The 26,177-nt window shown below is 40.3% G+C and overlaps 1 protein-coding gene across 6 annotated transcripts in view; it reads right to left on the reverse strand.

Moving 5' to 3' along the window:
• LOC141427248 (uncharacterized) overlaps nt 1-26,177 on the reverse strand; it is a 72,839-nt gene that overhangs the window by 8,650 nt on the left and 38,012 nt on the right. For 3 of the 6 annotated variants that reach the window (XM_074086498.1, XM_074086495.1, XM_074086496.1), the window contains exons 2-6: nt 22,169-22,332; nt 8,995-9,138; nt 5,734-5,895; nt 4,927-5,103; nt 3,520-4,137 (exon numbers count right to left, since the gene is read on the reverse strand). In XM_074086498.1, coding sequence (XP_073942599.1) covers nt 3,596-4,137; nt 4,927-5,103; nt 5,734-5,895; nt 8,995-9,138; nt 22,169-22,301 — 1,158 coding nt within the window. In that variant the 5' untranslated portion in view covers nt 22,302-22,332 and the 3' untranslated portion in view covers nt 3,520-3,595. Of the gene's footprint in view, nt 1-48; nt 294-3,519; nt 4,138-4,926; nt 5,104-5,733; nt 5,896-8,994; nt 9,139-22,168; nt 22,346-26,177 lie in introns of those variants that run through there. The other 3 variants (XM_074086500.1, XM_074086501.1, XM_074086499.1) reach the window with 3 other exon arrangements.

The following is a 26,177-nucleotide window of genomic DNA, read 5'->3' on the forward strand; positions in this document are numbered from 1 at the left end:
ATAACATGTTCAGTTGACGTCATTTAGGACTTGGAACAACATTCATACTTCTCTAATTTCACATACAGATGGCAGCAGTCCATCTGTGGAGTTATTCGGTGATCGCGGAGACGGAGTTGGCGCATGTTTAGGCATCTCTCTCCCTGCAGCCATTTTGTCATGTAACTGAGCGAGACGCATGCTCATCTGCCGCCTCTCCTTCTGCTCTCGTTCCCTCTCCCACCGTTTAGCGCTGTAGCTCCTTATAGACGATGAACTGCTCTGTACTGAACTTATACTTGGACGTCTTGAACCTGTTTAAGGAAAAGTATAGTCACGAAATGAGGCCCTTGTGAGACGATGATGCGTGCGTGAACTGCTGTGATTGAATGCATAATGTTATGTTACAAAAGTGGAAGCGAGTTCATTTTCAGAAATTGGAGCAGTGAATTGTCGAAAGCTGTTGAAGTATCGTCAAATTTGTGAGAACATAGATTATAAATTTGTATCAATAGAAGTGTTTCGATCGGTGTCACTTATCCTATCATGCTACAGTCATAGTGATTTTTGAAAATAAGAACGACAGACGAACGGGTTCCGTATTATTTAGTAATAAACTAATAAGTAATCTGCAGGGCTCGCTTTAATTTATTTTCATGTAAATAGATACCATTACAAATCAGTCTTAAACTTTAACAGAAATCTAAATACTTTTGGAGGCGTGGAATACAAGACATGATCAGACAGTGTGACATGGACATGGCAACGAAAGCCAACGCCGACATGCAGCCAACAAGTGTCGAAACGTCAAGCAAAAAGCAAGGTGCGTGTGAAACTGAAGTTTAGCTCACCTTTTGGTCCTTCGTTTGAAATTGCCTGTGTCTGACGTATTTAATATACTAATGAATGATTTTGTTGATAGAAAAGTACTAATGTCTAATTAGCGAAAAATTAAAGATTATACGTCATGTTTCTAGGTGTAAAAGAAATACACAGGCAATTTCACTAGACCAATTTCTGCCCCAAGTGTTGTGAAGAATTTTGTAGCATTTTTGTGTTCAAATTTGACAAATCATGTTCTAATTGTGTTCCTGTGTTAGGTTAACTCTACCTTCAGTTTCGTTGTAGCACCACAAAATTATATAGGAACCCACAAGATAATTAGTAAGTTACTCTTCACAATTCGACAGAATCTTTATCAAGGGATTAGATAAGTTTGTGGCCTTACAACAAATACAGGGTGTTAGAAAGATATAGAAGGAAGAACCATGGCCATCTTGCTCACGCCACGGAAACGCCACGTGTCTCGCGACTGACATGACGATGCAACTCTAGATATATCTTTGCCCCCTTATTTTTCATAATTAGGACTAACGAGGAAAGCTTCGAACATGGCGTTACACAGATAAGCTCACACGTAAGGGACAGTCTTAGATTTTAAGTTCATTGTTGAGTCCAAATATGCCTAGAACATTTTACTGATTTTTTATTTGAAATAGTCTTAAAAACGACTAAAGATGAAGATCGATTCAAGACGTGTATTCAAGAATTAGGTACAAATGAATTCGTAAGAATAATAATTTAAACCACAACGAGTAAGTTTTATTTAAAGAAATATGTTAAAATAAAGGTTGCTATTAAAGAAGCATCATTAAATTACGGGGTTCTTGGGGCTTTTTTGATGAAAGATTTGATGATGATGAAATAATAGTAAAGTAGAATAGACAGAGACTAAAAGTCTGAAGTATAAAATGTAAAGAAAGATCTAGATTTATCCATCAGTGATGATTAAGATGGTAAAACAAGGAAGAGACCTCAAAGGCCAGCATATTTGGAGCATCGTCGTGGTCGAGACTTGCGTCAGTCGTCTAACACCAACGCGACATCTAACGGACGGGCCGTCCATGCGGCAGCGGCGTGTCGGATGCCAACATAACTCTCAAGTTTCTCTTGTTGAGTTCTGGACACTATGAGGTCTTTTATTACAATAAGGCCTTCCAGTCTGTCAGGAAACTGGTAGAGATAACCAATGTAATCGGAAGAGAATTCGATGTATGGAGTAACCGAAATTGTTTTAACCTGATCAATCTCGCTTTCGCGTGTCGGATTCACTTCAGATTTCACTTGTTCATCTATCAGTTTTCGAGTTTCTGTGACAGTCCTTATTGATATAAGTTTTCTGATGGACTACTATAACAATTACTTAGTATAACTTTATTAGGGTAGAGTATTTAAGTGTGATTAAGTGTAAAATTTACAACAACTTCATGCTCCACAACTATGACCATCCTTTATACACAAGAAATACAAGTGCGATGAGGTCTTTTTGAGAAATTCGAGAGCCGTATCTTAGCTTTGTCAGAATTTTTATGTTTTAAAATTACAATACACAACGATATCTTACAACAGAAAGTGAAAAAATAATTTTCTGCCATATGTTCCTACAGATGACTACAGTTATAAGAATATAATAAGAATACCATAACCTAACCACAATAATAGCATGCAAGTGGTGAGTTATCTTAAAAAACGACGAAGACGAAAGAAGACGTGAAGACGTGAGTTATCCGGGCCAATATATTTAATATGAGTGAGTCTCACGGTAGTTTCATGTTCAAGATTGGTGAGCTATCGTTCATTGCAGGCCATCTAAGGGGAAAGACTTTATTTAACAGTGGACGGGCTGATGATGGATGTTGTCAAAATTCAAAACTGTGTTTCATTTCAAATTTAAAATGGTAATATTGTACAATTATGATCAAACTGACCACTGACGCAACCAGACAAGCAATATATATAATACCACGACTAATATATATAAGTACCAAAGATCCGCCAGTCAAAATAACAGCGATTCGATAGAATACATTCATGGATTCATGTCACAACTATCCCACATAAAATAGTGTTGATACGCAGTTTTTATGAACGATGGAACTATGATTTTAATACTGTACTATACTGTAGCTTCGAATTTTGAAGCCGTGTACGAGTATTGACGGCTTACCATATGCGTCACGACTTTGTTTGGCATAGATTTAAAATCGTGTCACGTGGTTATGTCCTCGCGAAGTAGCCAGACAGCAACATTGATGTGATGTGATTCTCCAAGCAAACCTCGTCAGTAGTCACCGCTGTATTCGGCAGACAATGATAACTTGACTCATTCGATCGCAGGCATTACACGGAGCCAATACGACAAGGCACGTGACTGCTTATAAGTAAGCCTGTGATCGAATGGGACAAGTTATGGTTGTGTGTCTAGACAGCGATAGCTTCGCAGATGAGATTAGTTTCGGGTTCATGTTTTTCAACATAGCTATCATAATTATCACGTGTCACGTAGCTTCGACGACTATCATGGTCGTTAGTTTGGATGCGACAAGATACGCCATCATGTAACAGTAGGAATCTGATTTAGGGCAAGAACAGCAGGGCTACTGCGGAACTCGAAGTTCTTGTCGTGCGGTCCCTCTGACACTTATACTATTTAATACGAGAGCGAGAGGGACCGTACGAGTACGATTACGAGTTTCGTAGTAGCCCTGCTGACATGCATTCCATCTGCTACGTAACTGCCGACTGTCTATAAGTACATTTTTCATTGCAGTTCCAATTACAGCTGATACAACTGCACGCAATGTGCACGGCTGCGATTGAAATGTGCGGTAATCTTGTAGTTAGATTGGGTATTGATCCATTTGCTACGCAAGGGAGATCCGATAATAGGTGCGTTAAAATGATACAAATAGCCTATAGGGCCCACTCTAAAAGAGTACTCATAGCACTTTTGTTTGTTGATGACAGAAAACAATAATGTATCTGTGGTAAGACATCGCGTGGGCAACAGGCATCCGACACCGCCGCGCGACCGGCCGCCACCGACACGTGCATTATGGGATGGCGGGCTGCATACATTATCCATATCACCTTTGGCGGCGCACTTTGGCGGGTGCGCGCCGCCGTCCCGCCTTACGGCCTTCAGGTGGCGCGAGATAAGCAAGATGGCCGCGGTGCGGGCGGCACCTGCGCGGGACGCGGACACCGCCACGCCGCGTCGCGACGCGCGCCGCGACGACGCCGAGTCCAGCGTGGCGCCCGTGCCGCCGCTGCGGGACGACGCGCGTGACGACGCCCGCGTCGCGCTCAGCGTGCCACCTGGAACACACAACACAAACGAAACACTAGATGAGTCTTCAGCAAAGATTACATCCTGTGCTCGTTTTGTCTTTCTTCACCATCAGTTCAGTGCGCGCACTTCAAGATCAATTTTTTTCATTGATTTTCAAACTTTCTCTTAAGAATCTTTCACGTAACTGCCAATGATGAGGTGTGCTGCGATGGTGCGTTACAAGCAGCACAGGTCGTCTCGTATTAAATAGTTTATACGACGCCAATAACAAGCCAGTGCTGGCTTGGTCTAAACGTAACTTTAGGGCTTTAGGTCAGTCGGTTCGGTACCGGTATCGTTGAGCGAGTACAGACAATGCGAGGTGAGGCACGTGTATAGACGGAGTACCACGCACAGCAGCCTGTCAGTATGAACAGGTTAGGTCAGTTGGTACCGGTTTTGTTAAGCGAGTAGAGACAGAACGGGATAACAGCGCGTGTACAGAGGAAGTACCCACAACAGGGAGCAGCCTGTCAGTATGAAGATGTTAGCTCAGTCGGTATCGGTATTGTTGAGCGAGTAGACAGAACGGGATAAGAGTGCATTTAGAGATGAAGTAACATGCACAGGTGCCCGTCAGTATGAAGAGGTTAGGCAAGGTCTAGACGACGCCAGTAACGCCGTGCCCGTGTTGTTTACATGAGGAGTGAAAAATAGGCTGGCGCTCTGTTTCCACCAGTGCTGGCAGCCAGCGCTGGCCTTTCTTGAAAAGCTGTTTACGCGACACCAATAACAAGCCAGCGCTGGCTTCGTCTTAATCTATCTTTAGTCGGTACCGGTATCGTTGAGCGAGTAGAGACAAGGCGGGGTGAGGCGCGCGTCGGCGAGGTGCGCGGGGTGGTAGCGCGCGCGCGTGTAGAGGTGTAACACCATGCAGAGCAGCCCGGCCAGCACGAAGATGCCCGACGCCACGCCGAGCAGCGTCGGCATGTCCGCTGTCAGCAGCACCAGGTCTGGACAAACAAATAGGGGCGGCTTACTCCATGCAGAAAGTGGCAGAAACAATACGTGATAACTACTGCAATTTCCGAGTTATCACGCTTAACGAAACGCCTTCATTTTATGACATAAATTACCATTGGCGTATCTAGGGCTATTTTTCAGGGGGGGCCTGGCCTGGATTTTTTGAAGAAGATTATCAGTATTATAGAATTTTTAATCGGTAGCCCAAAATCCTGGGGTGGGCACTAGACCATACTGGGGTGGGCACGGTCCACCCGGCCCCCATCTATATACACCTATGTTTTGTTTTGAGTCTTTGACATTCGTTTGACTCGTGTCTTTACTTCCTGTAGAAGTCATCGGAGCGTCTGCCAAATTAGATCAGCTTGAGAGTAAATTACACACACAAGTTAGTCACACATTTTCGAGGGGTCAGGCGATTTGCGTGCGACACAGGAATAATTGCAACTTTTATAGCAATAAGTGTGACTTTTGGTCTAAAAATGATGGAATAGAATAGACCCATACCTATACCAAATAAAGAGCTTCCTACTTTCGATATCTAGCGAATTTGTTGCGTATTATTACAACTCGCAGTCATATCGGTAGGTAATCGGTATATTAGATTGTGCCGTTGATACCTTCAGTACAGAAGACTCTCTGCGTGGGGCGGGAGTGGCTGGTGCTGTGGTAGCCGGCGTCGCACTGGCAGAAGGCGTTGTGGTTGACCTGCACGCAGGACGCGTGCGGGTCGAAGGCGCGGCACGTCTGCCGGTAGAAGCACTGCTCGCCCAGCTTCTTCGCTGGAATCAGGATGTAGCACTTGCACTATCGTTGCTTGGTGGAGAATGGCCTGACTATAAATAGTTGTTACGAATTCTTAGTACACAAAGTCGCGGGCAAAAGACCCGTATATTACCTCAACTTATGAGGCGGATATCCCGGATCGGAATCCGGTAGACACAAATAATTCCGGAAAGCAAATACACAAAAGGTTTGCACTGAACCTTCGTGTCAGCCTTCGAAACTAACTCGTTCATCTATTGCTTACTTTCCAGCCTCTACAACAATGTACTATTGTGAGTTGTGAGACATGCTAAGTCAAGTTCCTTTTCGATATCAAATGTTTTTCTTTTCTGTAAATTAAATTATGTAGGTATTATTTTAAGTTTGATGTCGAAATAAAGTTATGTCTAAATATTTCAACATACGAGTATATCCTTGGTTACTGTTCTACCTACTGTTCCAACCATATTATGTGTATGAATAACCTACATGTATAATTGTATTCGATGGTAGGGCAACAAAAGGCGTAATGTTATTTTAAGCCGATTGATTGAAGATTGACAATGGCACCAATTAGGATCTGTATCGCGTAAATAACCACGGATGGCTGGACAATTTCAACATATGTTTTTATTACAAGCTTTTATTTAGTTTCACCTGTCCCGTTGTCTGTCTGTCTGTAATCAAATCTTGCAAGTTGAATTCGACCAACTGCCAGTGGTTGGATTGACTTGAAATTTAGTGTACTTATGTAAATTGCGTGACAATACAATAATCTGGTAGTGAGATCCTGGTAGTCCGGCCAGGAACATCTCCACAGGACGGAACTCTTCAACGGGTAATGGCATCGACTTGAAATTTGGTATGAAAATGTAGTTTGAATGACAATACAAGTACAGTCAAAAAAAGTACAGTCAGCAAATAAGTTTGTATTAAAAATGATATTTTTACGAAAAACTTATTTTATTTATTTATCTATCACAACCTTCAACAACAAGTACACTTTTTCATATGCTTACAAGATACATGTACTACAATCTAACAATAAGTGCCCCATCAATTATAGAAGGACACCGCATGCACTATTTTCAAACAGTTGATAATAACAAGGTTTGCCATTTACTTTTACTAGCCTGTTGCCCGCGACCTCGTCCGCGTAGAGTAGAACTCGTTAAAATCTCGTAAAAAAAAAATCCAATGTCCTTCCCCGGGACTCAAACTATCTGTAGGTCTAAAACCGCTGAACCGATTTAGATGAAATTCGGTAACTACACATATTTGAGTTTGAGTTGCTTTAGCACAGAATAACTAAAGTCAAAACTTTACTGAGATGTAGAATGAATGAATGAACGAATGAATGAATAAATGAACGAATGAATGAATGAAAAAAGATTTAGGATTTTTTTGCCAACGTTTTAATTGGCCAGAAAGTTTAACAGCAGTTTCTATCTCTATATCTATATAGGTGGTAGATTTTTTGACATTCATAAGTGCTTGCCTTAATTGAATAAAGATATTTTAACTTTGACTTTGACTTTATCAATGAACTGAACCGTCTGTCGAAGTTAACGGAAATCAGGGATGACACAGTGTATTTCAGACCAGTCTTCTGGGCCCTCACCGCGTTGTGACTTGTTAATCAAATGACACTCAAGAAAGTCTCGAGACACCTTTTACTAGCAACACTTCTTTTCTCACAAAAGGTTAATCGCAGCACTTTCGAGCACACTTGAGTTGGAGGAGAGGGCTTAATACAATAGGTTTGTAACAAGCTGTGATACTGACTGTTCTCTGCCGTTTCGCACATTTTATTCCCAAATGTTTCATTTGGGCAAATGATTCATTTCCAACTATAAAATTCCTCCGAAACTATATTACTTTCATAAAACAATTTAACCTAACCTAGTACTGTGCTCTATAAAACCCTAAGAAAATACACTGAGAAGAAGTTTTGGTGAAGTAAGTACCAACACCAACCGAGATAGAGACCAAAAAGCGGTGACGGTACGGAATCGCAGTGACGCATCGTATGCGCAGCGTTTTTTTGCATGCTTTAGTGTAGCATTGTACGGCCAAATTACGATCAGTGGCAAGTGGCTCAACAAATCCTATACGTGGCTTTACGTGGTCCGATGCAACATGCTGGTTCGAAGGTTTGCACGATGTAGCGAAGAAGCTAAAGTCACACTATTTAAAGCGTATTGTCAGGTTTTCTACATGTGCAGCCTTTGGACTACTTTCTCGCAGAAGACCATCAGTACCCTGCGTGTTCAATACAACAATGGCTTCAGGATGCTGTTGGGGCTGCCCCAATTTTGCAGCGCGTCGGGGATGTTCGCGCTGGCTCGTACGGACGACTTTTATGCAATAATGCGAAAAAGAATCGCCTCGCTGCTTTGCAGAGTGCGGGCCAGCTCCAACCCCATCCTGACCACTGTAATAGGCAGGTATAGCTCCCCTATCATGCGGCACTTTGAGCATGTAATGACCGCAGTGAGAGTTTAACTTTTAGCCTTAGCACTTAACTTTTACTTTATTTCTTAACACCTGTAAAAATTAAACTAAACTCACCTTAGTTATTAAGTTTTGACTGTATATTAACAATTATGGACCTCGTAGTTGTCCGAAATAAAAATCTTTATTATTATTATTTATTTGCAGGTGGTAGGACCTCGTGCAAGGTCCGCCCGGATTGCTACCACCATCTTGCTCGCTAATCCTGCCGTGAAGCAGCAGTCCTTGCACTGTTGTGTTTCGGAGTGGAGAGTAGGACAGCCGGTGAAATTACTGGCATTTGAGGTATCCCATCTTAGGCCTCTAGGTTGGCAACGCGTCTGCAATACCCCTGGTGTTGCAGATGTTTATGGGCGGTGGTGATCTCTTACCATCAGGAGACCCACTTGCTCGTTTGCCATCCAGTCGAATAAAAAAATATATATATTTACTTGCGAAGCAGTTCAAAGGTGTGTGCGTAGTCCCCAATCCGCACTGGGATCTGCGTGAATCCCAAGCCTTCTCTTCTGAGAGGAGTCCTGTGCCCGGCGGTGGTACATATATATGGGCTGGATATATGAAGGAGTTCCATGGCATCCTGTTGAAGATATCTAGGGGTTTACCTTTAGCGCATCCGTGGGCCAGACCGAGCGACACGGGGTGCTTGGGGTCGCACTGGCACGAGGCGGTCGCGGGGTCGCAGCGCACGTGCAGCAGCCGGGGGCTGCACGTGCGCTCGCACGGCGACCCCAGGTACATGCCCCGCTCTGGAACACGAGGAACCAGCGGTTAGCCACACCATAAGACCATGTTTTTACGTATACGAATTATGTTATAGCCTTCGCAAGTTTAAAGCTGTAGGTTCACATTCTTCCGATAATTTGGTTTGCTGCTAGAAACTAGCTATAGGGCTCTTCCATGACTGCTTTAGTAGGTATTTAATAATAATTCGTATAATGAGAACTAAATTGAAAATACAAACTGAAAATATAGATGCACAGAAAAACCAGAAAAATAAGACCATCACTGGGAATCGAACCCAGGTCCTCGGTAATCCGTACCGCGTGCTATACCGCTACACCACTGATGGTCAACGGTACCGACACAAATTTCCCTATGCACCTCATATCTCAGCTTGTTTGTTTCTTATTTAGCCACTTAAGCAGTGACGCTAGCGACATCTATGCCGTAGCCCTGATCGAGAAACTTTTTTCGGCACTCCATTGGAACTAACCGCTCACCCGGACAAGAGATATCGTTACTAAGCAATCAAATTAAGATTGGTTTTTTGGAATCTTTTTGTATTTTTTATTTCAATTCCAAATTTCTATATTTTCAGTTTGTATTTTCAACTTAGGTTTTACGGGATGACCGTAAAAGTAAAAATTTTGAATTGAAATAAAAAATACAAAAAGATTCCAAAAAACCAATCTTAATGAGAACTAGCCAAGGAACCTAGTCTTCAATATGTTATACTAAGTTATAAGAAGAAATGATATTTTAAGTTGTTATAAAATATTTTATGTTGTTATTAGGACTGCCTATTGAACTTGGCACCCATTTTGATCTTACTTCTTTTGTTATTGAAGTCAACAACCAAGGCATATAATATTGAACTTGGCTCTCATTTCACATTTATGTTTTTGATGGGATTATTATTATACAAGAGTATACAATATGGCGTTCTTGACGCTATATACAACCAACTCGCTCCCGCATACCGTTCCTTTATTTTTGGCAACGGGTATCGTACGCGGGTAGGAATATCCTGACCCAAATAACCCCCCATACGACCCTCCATCCCTTATTTATTCATAAGCGAAGATATACTTACCTAATATTTTTCTTATAACATCAAAACTTTTCAAGATGAAATACGTGTTTTAATTATTTACCTGTATTGAATTTAGGTAAGGGAGTTTTAAAGCGGTTTTCTATTATAACTGGATGTAAGAACCACTAATTTAATACATAAATGTCAAAATAATACTCAAGTGTCTTTTAATTTATTGGTGTTTAAAAATTCATAGTAGGTGGGCTTGAGCGAACATTCTTGTAAAGTTTTTTCATCTGAATTTTTGATTAAATATTTAGTCTTTGAACATCGACCAAAAAACCTTGCACACATCGATTAAAAAACCTATATAAAAGTCAGAAAACTCGACTGCCTTATTTTTTTAAACAATAAAAGCTAAAAAGGATAAATAAACAAGACTAAATTAATAGACAAGACGATTTTGAATGGGTTTCGTCTGTTGAACTTTAAAAAAATAACCATTGTTAATCACATACTATTGTACAATAATAGTACATTATTGTCGTGGTCTGGAAGTAGGCAATTGCTGGCTGAGTATAAGTATTAAACGGACGAGCTTGTGATATTCCAGCCGAGACTAAAGCTTTTCTTAAAAATGGTGAATAATCTGAAATAGGATAAACTTTTTCTCAAAATATATTATAACATTTAATTTTATTCCAATATTTTTCTTATGCTGTGCCGCCTTTTTTTCATTAAAAATAAACTGCAGGTGTATTTTTCCACCGTAAACACCACAAGCTGTTTTAGACGCAATAAAAAAAGTCCGGAGTTCCAACAAATATCTGATACCGGCCATTAGACGTGGCTGTATACGACTTGTGCTAACATTTCCATGGCCTTTTTAACTTAAAAAAAAAATTGTTTCTGATTGCAGGCGCGCTAATTTATTATTGTCGAGCTGGCGCGCTTTTTAGTTTTTCGCTGACCATAAACTATGCACTTCACCTTCTGATATGTAAAGAAAAAAAAATAACTCACTAAAAACATCAAGCTACTCGTAATCATTTTCTACCAGTTTGAAGTCAGTCAGTCAGTTTGAGTGTTGTGTAACTATTTCTTAATTAGCTCATATTATAACACACCTTTTACAATTTCCATTTAAGAAGCGTGTGGATTTATGTTTATATTTACATGAAAATGTTATTCAAAATTTTATTGTCTTATAGAGAGTAAAGTTGTTTCTCGTTTTTGCCATGAAATTTTCAATAGGCGTTCGATTTTCCGCTTCCGCCTGATAAGGACGTCCCGGAAATTACTTCTTATTAAATAACCGACGCCGCAATACGTTTTCGCTGTCGAAAATTATAGAATCAAAATGTGAAATCCGGTCAAGAGACAGTCGGGATTTTTATTTTTTTCCAATGGACAGTTGTGTAATAACAACTTAAAATTATAATTAGGTAGATCTATAAATAAAGACACCGGTAAACCGGTATTTCAATTCGACTGCTTCACATAATAGCATACGCAAGCAGAGTTGCGCATAAAGGCTGGTTAATAGTAATTGCCAATCACTTACAGGCGCCCTGCACCTCAGCACATCTCGGCAATTACCTAAAGACCAGCACGGCATGTTCCTAACAACCTTTATGTAATGCACACGTCGCCAAGCCTTTTTTAGTTCCAACAAAAGCCTGCCAGCTAAAATGAAAGCCTTCGCTCACACGACTTGTGGACTTGTACCCAACTTGTAAGGTGCATGTTTGGATACGGCGTCATACAAAGGCTTTTGTAATTAATTTCCGACGTCTTGGAGGCAGGCTTTCTGTGGAACGTCGCATTTGGTACCGGTTGGGATGTCCCGGAATTTTTCATCACACTTTGACGTGTGAATAATTAACTGATGTCAAACAGGCTTCCTTCGCAGGTTTGTGCAGGTTTCCTCACGATGTTTTCCTTCACCGCAAAGCTCGTGGTAAATTTCAAATGTAACTCCGCACATGAATTTCGAAAAACTCAGAGGTGCAAGCCGGGTTTGAACCCACGACCCTCTGCTTGAGAGGCGATAGGCCTGCGAAGCAATTCAATGGTGCGTGTGAAGTTCCCAATCCGCACTGGGCCCGCGTGGGAACTATGGTCCAAGCCCTCTTGTTCTGAGAGGAGGCCTCTGCCCAGCAGTGGGACGTATATAGGCTGGGATGGAAACAGGCTTCCTTATTTATATGACGTTGACTTCAGAATTTATCGATGGTGTGACCTGTAACAAATATTCACACTAGGTTGTTATTTTTGCCATCCATCCATCATCCGTCCAACCTTTCTCAAAGGGCCGGCAACGCATCCGTATCTCAACTTATGTCATGGGTGTACATGGGCGGCGGTGATTGCTTTCCATCGGCTGCTCGTCCGCCAGCTCGCTTTCCCCTTATCATATAAAAAATATCTACTGTCTATGTCTATAATCTAATATCCATAAACGAGCCATTGGATAATTGGAAATTCGGCCTATACAGCTAATTTGCGATATTGGTTTAGTCAATTAAAGGTCTAACTATTTAAGTTGAGTGGCTTTGGAGTTATTTACTTTTTGTAAACAATCGTCGCTTCTCCACCTAAAATTGGTAATTATGTAAAAAAGTACATCACTTTGGACAGTTCTTGGAGACTTATGGACACTAAAAAACAGTAAGACGTAAGTCGCTTCTTTAAATCCCAGAAGCTTAGTAATAAAACGGTTATTAAAATACGTAAATTACTTATCTGTAGATATCGTTTTACACCCATTAATGCGATTTTTTGAGCTGGTCACTATTTTAAATGGGCCCCGACTGTTAAATTAAGTAACAGAGTTCTTGACTATTAGACTTGTTTATATTTTTTTAGGCAGTCGGTTTTTTCTTGTTAATTTTTTACCGTATATTGTTGCCAACAATTTGTTGGTGGAACGTACGGTTAAGCTCAATGATGTTTTATTTTGTTGAGAACTTTCTTTGAAACAAAGTAATCCTGTCCGGTGTACTCGTAACAAGTTCGAAGGCTTCTCGCTTCCGCATTCAGTTCCCGCTGACAAGTTGTGGAGGAAATTATAGAGTAAAAAATAAAATACATATATAGTACGTTCTATAGACAAGTATAGCTGCTGTATTACAGTCGAACCATTTGATTTCTGAGCCACCGTAGAGCGTTCACACAGTAAGAGTCATTCATAATCAATTCCCTTGTCAAACAATGCGATGTCGCTATGACTTTTTCTACGTAAATTATAAATATTTTTATATAAATAAACGTGGCTTGAGATTCAGTTGTTTCGAGTGTCATATTTTATAGTTTGTTTTTAAGTTAGGTAGGTAGTGTTTCGGAAAGTCTTTTCCAAGAAGAATGTACTTCCCGCAAGGAATTTGGCAGAATTATACTTCTTTTTCCCAACTTACAATTTGTCATAGGTATATTATACAAGAACCAATCACAAATGAAATATAAAAAACCGGCCAAGTGCGAGTCGGATTCGCGCACGAAGAGTTCCGTACCATATACCTACATATATACAACATTCATTAAGTAAAAATAAGTAAAAACGGCAAAAAATCACGTTTGTTGTGTGGGAGCCCCCCATACATATTTATTTTATTCTGTTTTTTTTTTAGTATCTGTTGTTATAGCGGCCACAGTTATACATAATCTGTGAAAATTTCAACTGTCTAACTATCACGGTTCATGAGATACAGCCTGGTGACAGACGGACGGACGGACGGACGGACTTACAGCGGAGTATTAGTAATAGGGTTTCCGTTTTCCCCTTTAGTTACGGAACCCTAAAATACTAATTCAATGTATGAAATACAAACACGCTATTTCGTTGCCAAATCATAATACCAATTGCATTTTAAGTAGGCGTTCGATGAACGAAATTGACTTGCCAATCATTTAAATTGGTTCATCCCAGCCTATATACGTCCCACTGCTGGGCACATGCCTCCTCCCAGAACAAGAGGGCTTGGACCATAGTTCCCACGCGAGCCCAGTGCGGATTGGGAACTTCACACGCACCATTGAATTGCTTCGCAGGATAGTGCAGGTATTTAAATTGGTTATTAAATTAATTCAAATACTATCGCATGTTGGAGTTACGAAGGTTCGTTTAATTGGCTGGATATGTTTGCTTCCCGTAGCCATCTTGCCGCAACTTACCACGACTTTCTTTAAAAGTTTTAAACACGAAGTTAAAATAGGAAAGTGTTAAAGTGCTCGAAGTTCTGCGAACCTTTAGAAAACTGATGCCAGTTCGGACAACTTGGAACGGGTCAGTTGCTTACTAAGTGTGCAGTTCGAATGTGGTAGTTCTGTCAGGCCGCTTGTATAAGTCCGTTTTTTTTGTCCGTTTTTCACCGGACAACGGACAGTGTTTTTGCCGGACTTGCGGTGTTGTATGGCTTACAATGAATGTGTGTACATGCACCGGACACTTGTCCGGCGACGAAGCCAATACAACAATGCAAAAAACGGTCAGTTGTCCGGTGAAAACAACGGACGTCTTCAAGCTGCCTTATATACGTTTACTAGCTTTTGCCCGCGGCTCCGCTCGCGTGGTATTCGGTTATCGCGCGCTGTTCCTTCGGAAACTGCATTTTTCCGGTATAAAAAGTAGCCTATGTCACTCTCAGGCCCATAAACTATCTCTATGCCAAAAATCACGTCGATCCGTCGCTCCGTTACGGCATGAAAGACGGACAAACGTACACACAAACACACACACTTTCGCATTTATAACATTAGTATGGATTCTGCGAAGCGATTCAATGGTGCGTGCGAAGTTCCCAATCCGCACTGGGCCCGCGTGGGAACTATGGCCCAAGCCCTCTTGATCTGAGAGGAGGCCTGTGCCCAGCAGTGGGACGTATATAGGCTGAGATGATGATGATGATGGATTTTGCTCCAATGGCTCTGAGACGTGGTACCTATTTGACTGTCAACCTCTTGGGGAGGATCAGTCACAACTGACTACGGAGAAAGCTATAGTTTTTATCGGATAGAATCCGGAATAGATACCGAAATACGCCGAAGTTTATGCAAGTTGAAGCAATAGCGCGCCACATCGCTCGAAGAACAGATAACAGCTGCGGGAAAAAAATCTTCGAGTGGCGACCGCGAATTACAAGACGAAACATTGACATGCCTCCCACTAGGCGGACTGATGACATCGCTTAAGTTACGAGCAACCGGTGGATGCAAGTGGCGAGTGGTTCGTTGTGGCGTTCTAAGGGGGAGGCCTTTGTTCAGCAGTGGACGTCTTCCGGCTAATGATGATGACATTAAGGGGCTGTTTCACCATCCATTGATTAGTGTTAACTGGCGGTTAGGTGTGATGCCGTCTCTATTTGTTTTGTTCGAATAGACGGAGACGGCATCACATTTTACCGTCGGTTAACGCTAATCAATGGATGGTGATGTTTCACCCCTAAATTGCATTACATTCCATTAAATAATTATCAAAAATGAAATCAAGACCAAAATATAATTAAATGTGGGGTAAGCCCAGACCAGACGGAGATGGTGGGACGATGGACGACAGCAGGGCTACTACGAAACTCGAAACTCGAAGTTCGCGTCTTGCGGTCCCTCTGACACTTATACTATTTAATACGAGAGCGAGAGGGACCGCACGACACCCTAGTAGGCCTGTAGGCCTTAGGCTGCTTTCGATCGGGAGGAAAGGAGGACATGGGGGGAGGCCTTTGCCCAGTTGGACACAAATAATCCCACTAATATTTTAAATGCGAAAGTTTGCAAGTCTGTTTGTTTGTTACCTTATCATGTCTAAATCGCTGAACCGATTTACGTAGATGAAAAATTCAGTATACAGATAGTTTAAGTCCTGGGGAAGGACAAAGGATAGTTTTTATCCCGGAAATTACGTAGTTCCCGTGGTAGTAGTTCCCGCGGGATAGCGATAAACTATTTCTACGGGGACGGAGTCGCGGGCAACAGCTAGTCCATACTTACTAATATTATAAATGCGAAAGTGTGTGTTTGTGTGTTTGTATATTTGTCTGTCTTTCACGTCGAAATGTAGCGACGGATCGACGCGATTTTTGGCATATGCTTAGTTTATGGTCCAGAGAGTGACATAGGCTACTTTAACCCGAAAAAATTCACAGTTCAAGAGGGAACAGCGCGCGATAACCGAATTCCGCACGGGCGAAGTCACGGAAAAAACTAGTAATAAAATAAATTAAAATAAAATACGAAGGGTTAAACTCTTCTGCAGTAAAGTATTAGCGGTTATGACAGCTGCTACCCCGTTCTTGGCCCACGTCCAACGTCCAAGCCTTGGCTTACTTGTCGCATGACGTTGCTCGCTATTGCACTGAACGGAATTTAAAGTGCCTGCTAAAATATGACCGCAATTTGCGAGTTTTATGTTTTTTTATAAGGGCGTTAAAATACTTCGACGTTCAGCTATAATTTAAAATGGGTCAGTATAGGTAAGGGTAAGTCTTTGAACAAGCTGTATTCCAAGAGCGTATCGGACACGCCCAAAATAGGGTTCCGTAGCCATTACGAAAAAATTAAGTAATACTTTTCTAAGGATTTCGTATTTTATATGGAATCTTCCAAGTTTAGGTATATTTTATACCTTAGGCTGCTATTTAAGAGTAAAACTACAAATAATTCTCAAGCAAACTCAGCCGTTATAGTTTTCCTTGAAAGTTTGATATACTTACTACCATCCTGATTTTTTTCAAATTTTTCCACCCACACTAATGAAAATTTTCACTTTAAAGTTGAATACTTCGCAAAAAAAAACAATGAATCGAAAAATTGTCTTAGCAAACCTAATGGTTTTAAAAGACCTATCCAACGATACCCCACAGTATACGATTGGATGAGAAAAAAAATCACTCCCACTTTACGTCTATGGGAGGTACCCTAAAAAAAATTTATTTTTTATTTTTTATTGTAACATTTTGTCGGCATAGTTTACATGTATATCCTTGCAAAGTTACAGCTTTCTAGCATTGATAGTCCCTGAGCAAAGCCGCGGACGGACGGACGGACAGACAGACAGACATGGCGAAACTATAAGGGTTCCGTTTTTGCTATTTTGGCTCCGGAACCCTAAAAAGCATCAGTATAAATTTTATAGACAAGAACTCATTCCCATTCAATAACAAGTAAATAATTAAGAAATAATTAAGTTTTACTTGTCAGTTTTATAGTGACTTTTATTTGTGTGTAGCCAGCCAGTAATTGAGCGTGGGAAAAACGTCGGAAACTTTTAAAATGCCAGTATAAATTGCAAAGCGCTGTGTGCATTTTGCAGACATTTTCTTTTGTTGGCGGTACGCCTGGCAGTGTCGAGTTAGTAAACTTTTAAATTACGCGACATTGTATTTTATTTGTATTTGAGTTTCTGTTGTGCACCGGGCGTTAATATAGTAACTATAGTAGGTATAGTAGAAATGTATACACTTTAACGAATACCCTAAGAAGATACAGAGAAGTTATTCATCATTGTCATCATCCCAGCCTACATAAGTCCCACTGCTGGACACAGGCCTCCTCTCAGTATGAGAGGGCTTGGGCCGAGTTCTTGCGTGGATTGGGTACTTCACACTCACACCGTTGAATTGCTTTGCAGGTTTGTGCAGGTTTCTTTCGATGTGGCCCAGTGATTTGATCTATGCCCACCCAAGCACCGGATCGTGGGTTCAAATCCGAACTCGCACTTCTGAGATTTTTTTTATCTATGCGCGATATTTATATTTGAAATTTCCCACGAGCTTTACGTTGAAGGAGAACATCGTGAGGAAACCGCAAAAATCTGCGAAGAAATTCAATGGTGTGTGTAAACTTCCCAATCCGCATTGGGCCCGCGTGGAATATACAGCCCAAGTCTCATTCTGAAAGGAGACCTATGCTCTACAGCGGGATATACCTACAGGGTCGAAATGATGAAGTTAGCTATCCGTCTAACCTCATCATTTCGACCCTGTAAAGAGTATCCTACGTAGGTAGGTCATCATCATCATCATATCAGCTATAGGACGTCCACTGTTGGACATAGGATAGGCCTCCCCCATAGATCCAGTTGTCTCGGTTGGAAGCAGGTTGCATCCACCGTGAACCCGCGACTTTAATCAGGTCATCCGTCCATCTCGTTGGTGGACTTGCCGATCCGCGGCCTCTGACGCGGCCTGAGTAGGTAGGTACTTACAATTAATATATTAACAGAGACACGGGACACGCCTACCATAATATAACAAAGACATCGACCCGAAGGCGAAAAAAACCCGGTTCTTGTTATAAATTAACCAACTAAATGGGTCTCGGTAAGGGAAGCGCCCGCCTAGATAAGATACAGCGACCCTAATAGCTGGCTTATCTGTGTTGTGTAAAAATTGCAACAATGTGACGGAATAGGGGACAGAGGTCAGAGGCTCAGGCATAGTAAAAGAGGAGAAGTATGCACACTCCGACCTTTTAAGAGACTTAACTGCCTACTCCGGCGCGGACGCTTAGGGTTGTCGATGTTTATTTTAAATTAATTACCTACCGGCAAATAATTTTAGTAAGTACAAAAGTTAACTTAAAATTGTCTTATGTCTGTGTTTAGACAAGCAAGATTCTATGCCGCTATATAATTATTATTATACGAAATTTAAAAATATTATTTATAAATTCGCCGGAATGGTGATGGCGACTGTGTACATACTACTCATGTTTACCTACACATAATACTATATCTATATTGTTTAAAGGTAGGTAGCTATCTATTATTTTTTCATGTGACCCTGCACGAAACTATTACACTACATTTATATACTACTAATTTACAACTATAACTAATACAAAAAAAATACGTAAGTACGAGTACGCGAACGTAAAAGGTGATCATCTCGCGGAGAGAGCGCAAGACGAGCGAGCTAAAATCAAAACGTACGGCACCGACGGCAGCGCTACACTGACTACAGAAAACTTAATCCTCCTTAAATTATCAGTGTGTGCGTGCGGCGGGTGCTGCGTACCGGCGCCAACCGATGTACTTTTGTTTGTAGTGAACCTACTTCTCCTCTTTCACTATGGCTCAGGGCTCAGGGTACGGATTGTCGGTTTATTTTCGGCGAGGAAGGAAGAATTCGAACAGAGGATTTAGATAAAACGTGCCGTACAGATATACAAAGATCAGAAGCCGTATTGCCTAACGTTTTGACGCTGGCGATCGCAATCAAGTGACAGATTTCGCATACAAAAACTGTCATTTGATTGCGATCACGAGCATCAGAAACTTTAGGCAATACGGCCTCTGGATTGAGACATATGACACTTGATATCCTGGTAATGCGTTCCCATCATCATTATCACATGCCTATAAAATATAACTTTTAATTAAAATAACGAAAACCTTGGACACCCCAAAAATAATTTATCGTTTTAAGTTAATTCATTGAATTAATTTTTTAATACCTTTATTATTCTCAAAAATATTCGTGTGTTTTGCTAACTCAGCCGTTCTACTTGATTTCTAATTCTACACTCATCATTTCACCGTTTTTAAAATAAAATTAAACTGACAGCAAAACGGCCAGTATTAAATTATCCAAACAGTATGTATGCAACCTCGCTAAAACATTGAATTGCCGCATTTCATTCGTAACTTTTAGAAAAAAGAAAAAAAAGAGAGTTATTTAATTAACACACCTTGTATTACGTCTCACAGCTGGGCACAGGTTTCCTTCCAGAACGAGAGGGCTTGCGCCGTAGTTCCGACGCGGATGCGGAATGGGAACTTCACACACACAATTGAAAAATATCATGGTAAATTTCAAATGTGATTTCGCACAGAAATTTCTAAGAATTTTTTCGGGCGTTTATTTTATTTTTGCTGGCGTTTTTTTGTGTCGGGGGTTTTTTTTATTTCATGTTTTTTATGTTTACATTTAGTTCAATACCTATACAAACCAAGTATAGCTTGCTACAGAAAACCTCATTGCCACATCAATAACCACCCTTAAAAACTCAATATAATCAAGGAACGGCTTCAAATTCGCGACAAACAACTCAAAAATTCTAATCCATCACAGACGTCGGAGTTTTCAATCTGGCGATTTCATTAGATATTATTGGAAGGCTGTTTGCTGCTGGTGGCATCGCGCCAAGGTTGATCGATCGCGGTCAGATTGTACTTGGATTTGGCGCGGCACTTATTATACTTATTTCAGTTAAGTATACATTTATTTGGCTACAGAACGTATTGATGTGGATGATATAATCATCATCCCAGCCTATATACGTCCCACTGCAGGGCACAGGCCTCCCCTCAGAATGAGAGGGCTTGGGCAGTAGTTCCCACGCGGGCCCAGTGCGGATTGGGAACTTCACACACACCATTGAATTGCTTCGCAGGTTTGTGCAGGTTTCCTCACGATGTTTTCCTTCACCGTAAAGCTCGTGGTAAATTTCAAATATAATTCCGCACATGAATTTCGAAAAACTCAGAGGTGCGAGCCGGGGTTTGAACCCACGAACCTCTGCTTGAGAGGCCATAGGTCAAACCACTCTGCCACCACGGCTTCTGTGGATGATATAAGAACGCCGTAATATGAGAATCGGGCGTTGTTAGATTCGTCATCGGCACTTTTCATAACTCAATACATCCTATCGACCGCCTGTATTGGAATTTCCCACTCAGATTAGCATACTTCACCGTTTTTGCTTCTACAAGATTGAATGGTTTAGCCGAACTCAAATTTGACAATTTTAGAGGATATATGCACGGACAGATAGTTAACTATCAGGTATTCCGAGATAAGTGTTATCCCAGGGTTAGAGAGTATCTATTATGTATGGAACTATGATAGTTGACCATAGTTTAGGATCAGTGCCGGTTAATACAATGCCAGTAAAGTACGGGCCCGCGGAGCTAACAAGTTACAATAATTGATCGATCGAACGCTGCTATGTCCTGCTACTGGCTCGAGTTTACTAGCATCGTGTAAAACAGCACTTAACGATCTATTTTTTGCTCCAGTTTACAACCTTGCTCCACTTTACAATTTACAACTAGGTATTGATTCATTCCTATCTTCTTTCTATCTTAGATAGAATGTCATGCACCGTCATGGTACCGTGTGGATGTCGAAAAAGGCTACTAAGAGACCTGATGTCAGAATGCGCAGCTGCGCTGTATTCTATTCTTTACTACGAACACAGATTTCTGCACTGCGGCATGGAAGGCAAGGGGATTTTCTACTATCCTCCCAAAAAAGTTGTCATTTAGGTTCATCCTCTGATCTTGATCCTTAACCAAAGACCAAGACCATTCTGAAGTATAAAGTGTACTCCTAATTCTACGTTGCAGTCCCAATATCTTCGTATCTCTTAGTTCTCACGTTCTTTAATCCAAGATCCTTTCCCTCCTAAAGCGTCCGTTTTCTGGTGAGAAAACGACTCGAAGTTCGTGTCGTGCGATCCCTCTGACATTTATACTAGACACCTTTAGCGTAATCCATTCACCTGCCTCCTGCAGAGCTACTACGAAACTCGAAGTTTGTATCGTACCGTCCCTCTCGCTCTCGTATTAAATAGTATAAATGTCAGAGGGATCGCACGACACGAACTTCGAGTTGCATGTTTCGTAGTAGCCCTGCTGTACCTCTCACCCTGCATATTGAGCTACTCATCAGATATGTTGCTCTACTCCTTATTTTGTTTATGTATGACTGATTGCTTCCCTTTCAAAATTGCAGGAGTGGTTTTTCAACGCAAAATTTAGAGCTAACTTTGGTTCCTACTTATATTCTTATTTGCTATTATCATCATCATGATATCAGTCGTAGGACGTCTACTGTTGGATTTCCTATCATTCCGTCATATACTCCTAAATCTACACATCTAGTTTCTCTTTGGATAGGCATGTCACATTTTGTTAACCCTTGCGTTTGGAAATTTGAGGAAGAAACTTGATTCGCTGCCTTTTACTGTATTTGTTGCTTCTAGCCTGTTCTCTTCATCTACTACCTTAAACTCTTGTTACTCACCAGATATGTTGATCTTCTCTTCATCGTAGTACTCGACTTCGAGCTCGTCGTCAAGTTCAGGGCGGCGGCGAGTGGCGTTGGGGGCGCCGCTCACGGCCAGCACCAGCGCCACCGCCAGCAGCCACGCCGCCATGCCGACATCACCGCGCGAGACGCCCACAGCGCTGCAGACAAATACTTAGCTTCATCATCATCGTTATCATCACCATCATAACTGTCATCACCATCATCGTCATCATTATCATCATCTTCATCGTCACTATCATCATTGACATCATCATAAAAAGTTGAAGTTAAAATATCTTTATTTCTTTGATTAATTATATCAGGTATGCTATAACAAGTACCTATAAGAATGATTTGAAACAATGAGGGCTAATTGACAGGCAAAATATCGCTAGATGGCGTTGGTATCGTGACGTTTTTTGACGTAACGGTCTTTGTTGTAATTGGCTCAGTAAATCAAATAACTAAAAAAGTAGCCTTCATTAAAACTGCCGCGAGACACATATGTGATTATAAAAATCATAAGTATCGAGTTTCTAGTCACAATATATTCCTGACAGATAAATGTTATTCTATCAACGATTTCTTAAATGCTGAAGCTTTATGTAATTTGTAATCAAATTTCATAACTTCTTGTATTTGTCAGTTGCGCTTCGCTGTTTTTAAAAAAAATTAACAAAAAAAGCCAGCATTAAATTATCTAAAAACTCGTAGAATGCAACCTCGCTAAAACATGTAATTGGCATATCTCATTTGTAACTTTTAAAAAACATAAACAACCTGATTTAAAATGTAGTGTAATCTATTCTACTCCCGATTTTGAACAAACTTCTTTCAGGTTTTGAGTTTGTCTAATTAACTACTTGTATACTATAATTACGATAAAGTAACATTACTCTCTCATAATCAAAAAACTGTTTAGTATAAGCGTGGTAATCTGTTTTTTTCATTCACGCTGTGTATTATGTCTATGTATGACTGTATAACTTAGTATACTTATAATTTTTTGACGCATTAAACCCTAATGAGTTTAAGAACACTTGCAGTAACTGATACCACTTCGAGCCCGAAGTTTTCAACCGTAATATGAGCCGTGATGTTCACAAGTTGGTCTTTCATCTCGGGTCGTGTTGCTAAGAAGAACACTTAAAAAAATAACTTTTAAGTGAGAATTTATAAAAAGACTATGCGTGTCGGGCTGGCATTGGGGGTTCCGTAGAATATAAAGCAAACAAAATAAGTCTTTGGAACTGGTAAACATAAACATTTAGTTTTTATACCGTTGTAGGACACCTTAGTTATACTACAAACAAATTTCAACTACTTAGGTCAAAATCCAAAGGCAAAATATGCTATTTACTAATGAATGTCAAAAAAAACTACCACCGGTTCGGAAAAGCCTCAATTGAAAAGATCCGGCAAGAAACTCAATAAGCTAAGCATACATACTTTTAAGAGTATATACAGATAGCAAGTCATGGGTTTGAGACCGGGCTCGCATCTCTGAGTTTTTTGGAATTTATGTGCGAAATTCTAGCGAAACTACATTTATGTGTGTTCTTACACGCATACGTATTCACGCACCATTACGTGTTGTATTATCCTCAGAAGCCTTATAAATTCAACTTATTATTTCACAACAAACAACAAGGAAACCCCTGTTCTACTTTCAGCTAAATAATTACAGATAATTATATCCGTGGAAACTAAACGGATGAATAGCCCGATAAGTGTTATCGGAGTATGGTTGGGAACTATCGCTAACAAAGTTCAGGGAGTCTGCCCGGGGCGTCCAGAAAGTATATACCCGCATTTTCCGGTAATTGGGACATGCCCGGATATGGGTGGGGGGGTTCTACGAAATTCAAAAACCGAAGTTCGTATCGTACCATCCCTCTCACTCTCGTATTAAATCATATAAGCGTCAGCGGGACGGCAAGATACGAATTTGGAAATTTGCACTTCTTACTTGTAGTATTAGTAGGGTCCTCGTCCAGGATAGGGTTGCTGAGTTTCAGAAAAAGTGTTAACCCAAAGGCGGCATTTTTAACCCCCGACGCAAAAAGAGGGGTGTTATAAGTTTGACGCCAATGTCTGTCTGGCTGTCTGTCTGTGGCATCGTAGCTCTCAAACAGATGGACTGATTTCGATACGGCTTTTTTGTGAAAGTAAGCTTCCGGTAATATGGTTTTTCGAGTTTAAAAAGCCATGGGGTTGCAGACCAACAGAGGGCCGACAAGTGAAACTTTTTTAATAAAAACAAAGTAGGTAGTAATGAAGTAGCGATAAATTTTGTGGTTCAAGTTCAAAAGTTCAATTTTTTTAATAAAACATTTGAAAGTAGGTATTTTTATTAGGGCCTTTACCCTTAAAGTTTGCGGTTACAAGAAAAAAACGCGCTGTGTATGTGTCGCACAGACGTATCTGTGGTGCGATTGGCAGGCGTCAAGTAAGATAAAATAATTACAGTTCATTAAAATGATGGAACCGATACCAAACTATTATAAATAATATTATAAATATCGAGCCTATACGATAAACATCTAAATCATGTGAACAACTAAAGCAATACTTAATGAATTAATGATTACAATCAAAGCTCATTAAATATTTCTATTCGTTTATCGCCAACAGTCAGGTTTACATCGAGCATTATGCCGTTCATAATTCAGAAACATATCAACAAGTTTCCGTGACTAAATATATTTAAAAAAGTACCTTGTTACTTTGAGAAACTTGTGAACTCCATGGGTATAGGTACCTTTACCTTTATTCTAGGTTTAGGCTGGCTTTCTACCAGCGACGTGCGGGATGCATTGCGAGAAATGTCTTTGTCATGAACCAATAGAAACGATTCATTAACCTATTCTCGCTCCGCTCAAGTGTTTGTACTAGAGCTATGCTGTGCGAGTGCGAGGATAAAGAAATGAAGCGTTTCTATTGGTTTATGATAAACAGGGAGCGGAATTTTTATGTCATTTTTTGACCTGTCACAGTGACTTCTCACTTATCGACTCTACCGTAATGATGTCGATATATTAGACTTTAAATTAGATTGTCGTAAACTTATCATGTTATGGAGAGCGTTTTTCTTCCGCAAACAAACGAATATTTGACTGTAAAATATTTGTGGCGTTATCTGGGAAAAGGTACCTTGTTGTCGGTATTGAGTTATTGATATCCCCATAATCTACATACATTTAGCTATCAAACCATGTAAGAAACATGCATGTAGGTTTAATAGATATTTAAAAAAAAAATGTTGAACCTCAAAAGCCAGAAAAGGTGATTATGAGAAAATTGAATTCAAACTTATACACCAAATAAAAGTATGTTGTTGTTGGAAGTTACATAAAGTACAATTCAATAGAATCTGTCAATTTTCTACATATTTAAGACACCCTATCGTGGGCACACTTGATTATATATGTCCCTGTTGTTGCAATTATCATCTAAAAGGAATCAAAAAAGAATAATAGTCACATCACAAAGCCTTAGGCAGCCCGGTGTTTATATTAGTTGGCTGGAAGTGTCTACAGGATTGTCAGATTCTATTGAATTGGAGTTTAGATAACATGCTATTTGAGGAGTAGATTGTACGGGCTTTCAGGTTTCAATAACAATTTTGTAATTGGACAACTGTTTTCCTATAGTTTACCTTGCCAAAGTGCATAAAGTAAAAAAAAAGGTTGATGAATTTTTTACTTAATTTTCTATTTATAGTATATTTCCATTGGATTTTATCGAACGAAAAAATATTATGCGTAATTGGACACTAAATAAGAACTACTCCGTTTTTAATTAACATTGTTTATTATATAAAAAAAATACTTTAACAAAAATAACTTTGTGGTTTACAAATGTAATATCTAGTACCTATGTTGTGTATCGATATATGTATATATATCGGAAGACTATAAGTGAGAAGTCACTAATGATAGGTCAAAAAATGCCATGAAAATTCCGCTCTCTGATGATAAACACATTCCTCACAACAATCCCT

Source organism: Choristoneura fumiferana, chromosome 4 (genome assembly GCF_025370935.1).
Source record: "Choristoneura fumiferana chromosome 4, NRCan_CFum_1, whole genome shotgun sequence".
In the NCBI taxonomy this organism is placed as follows: Eukaryota; Metazoa; Arthropoda; class Insecta; order Lepidoptera; family Tortricidae; genus Choristoneura; species Choristoneura fumiferana.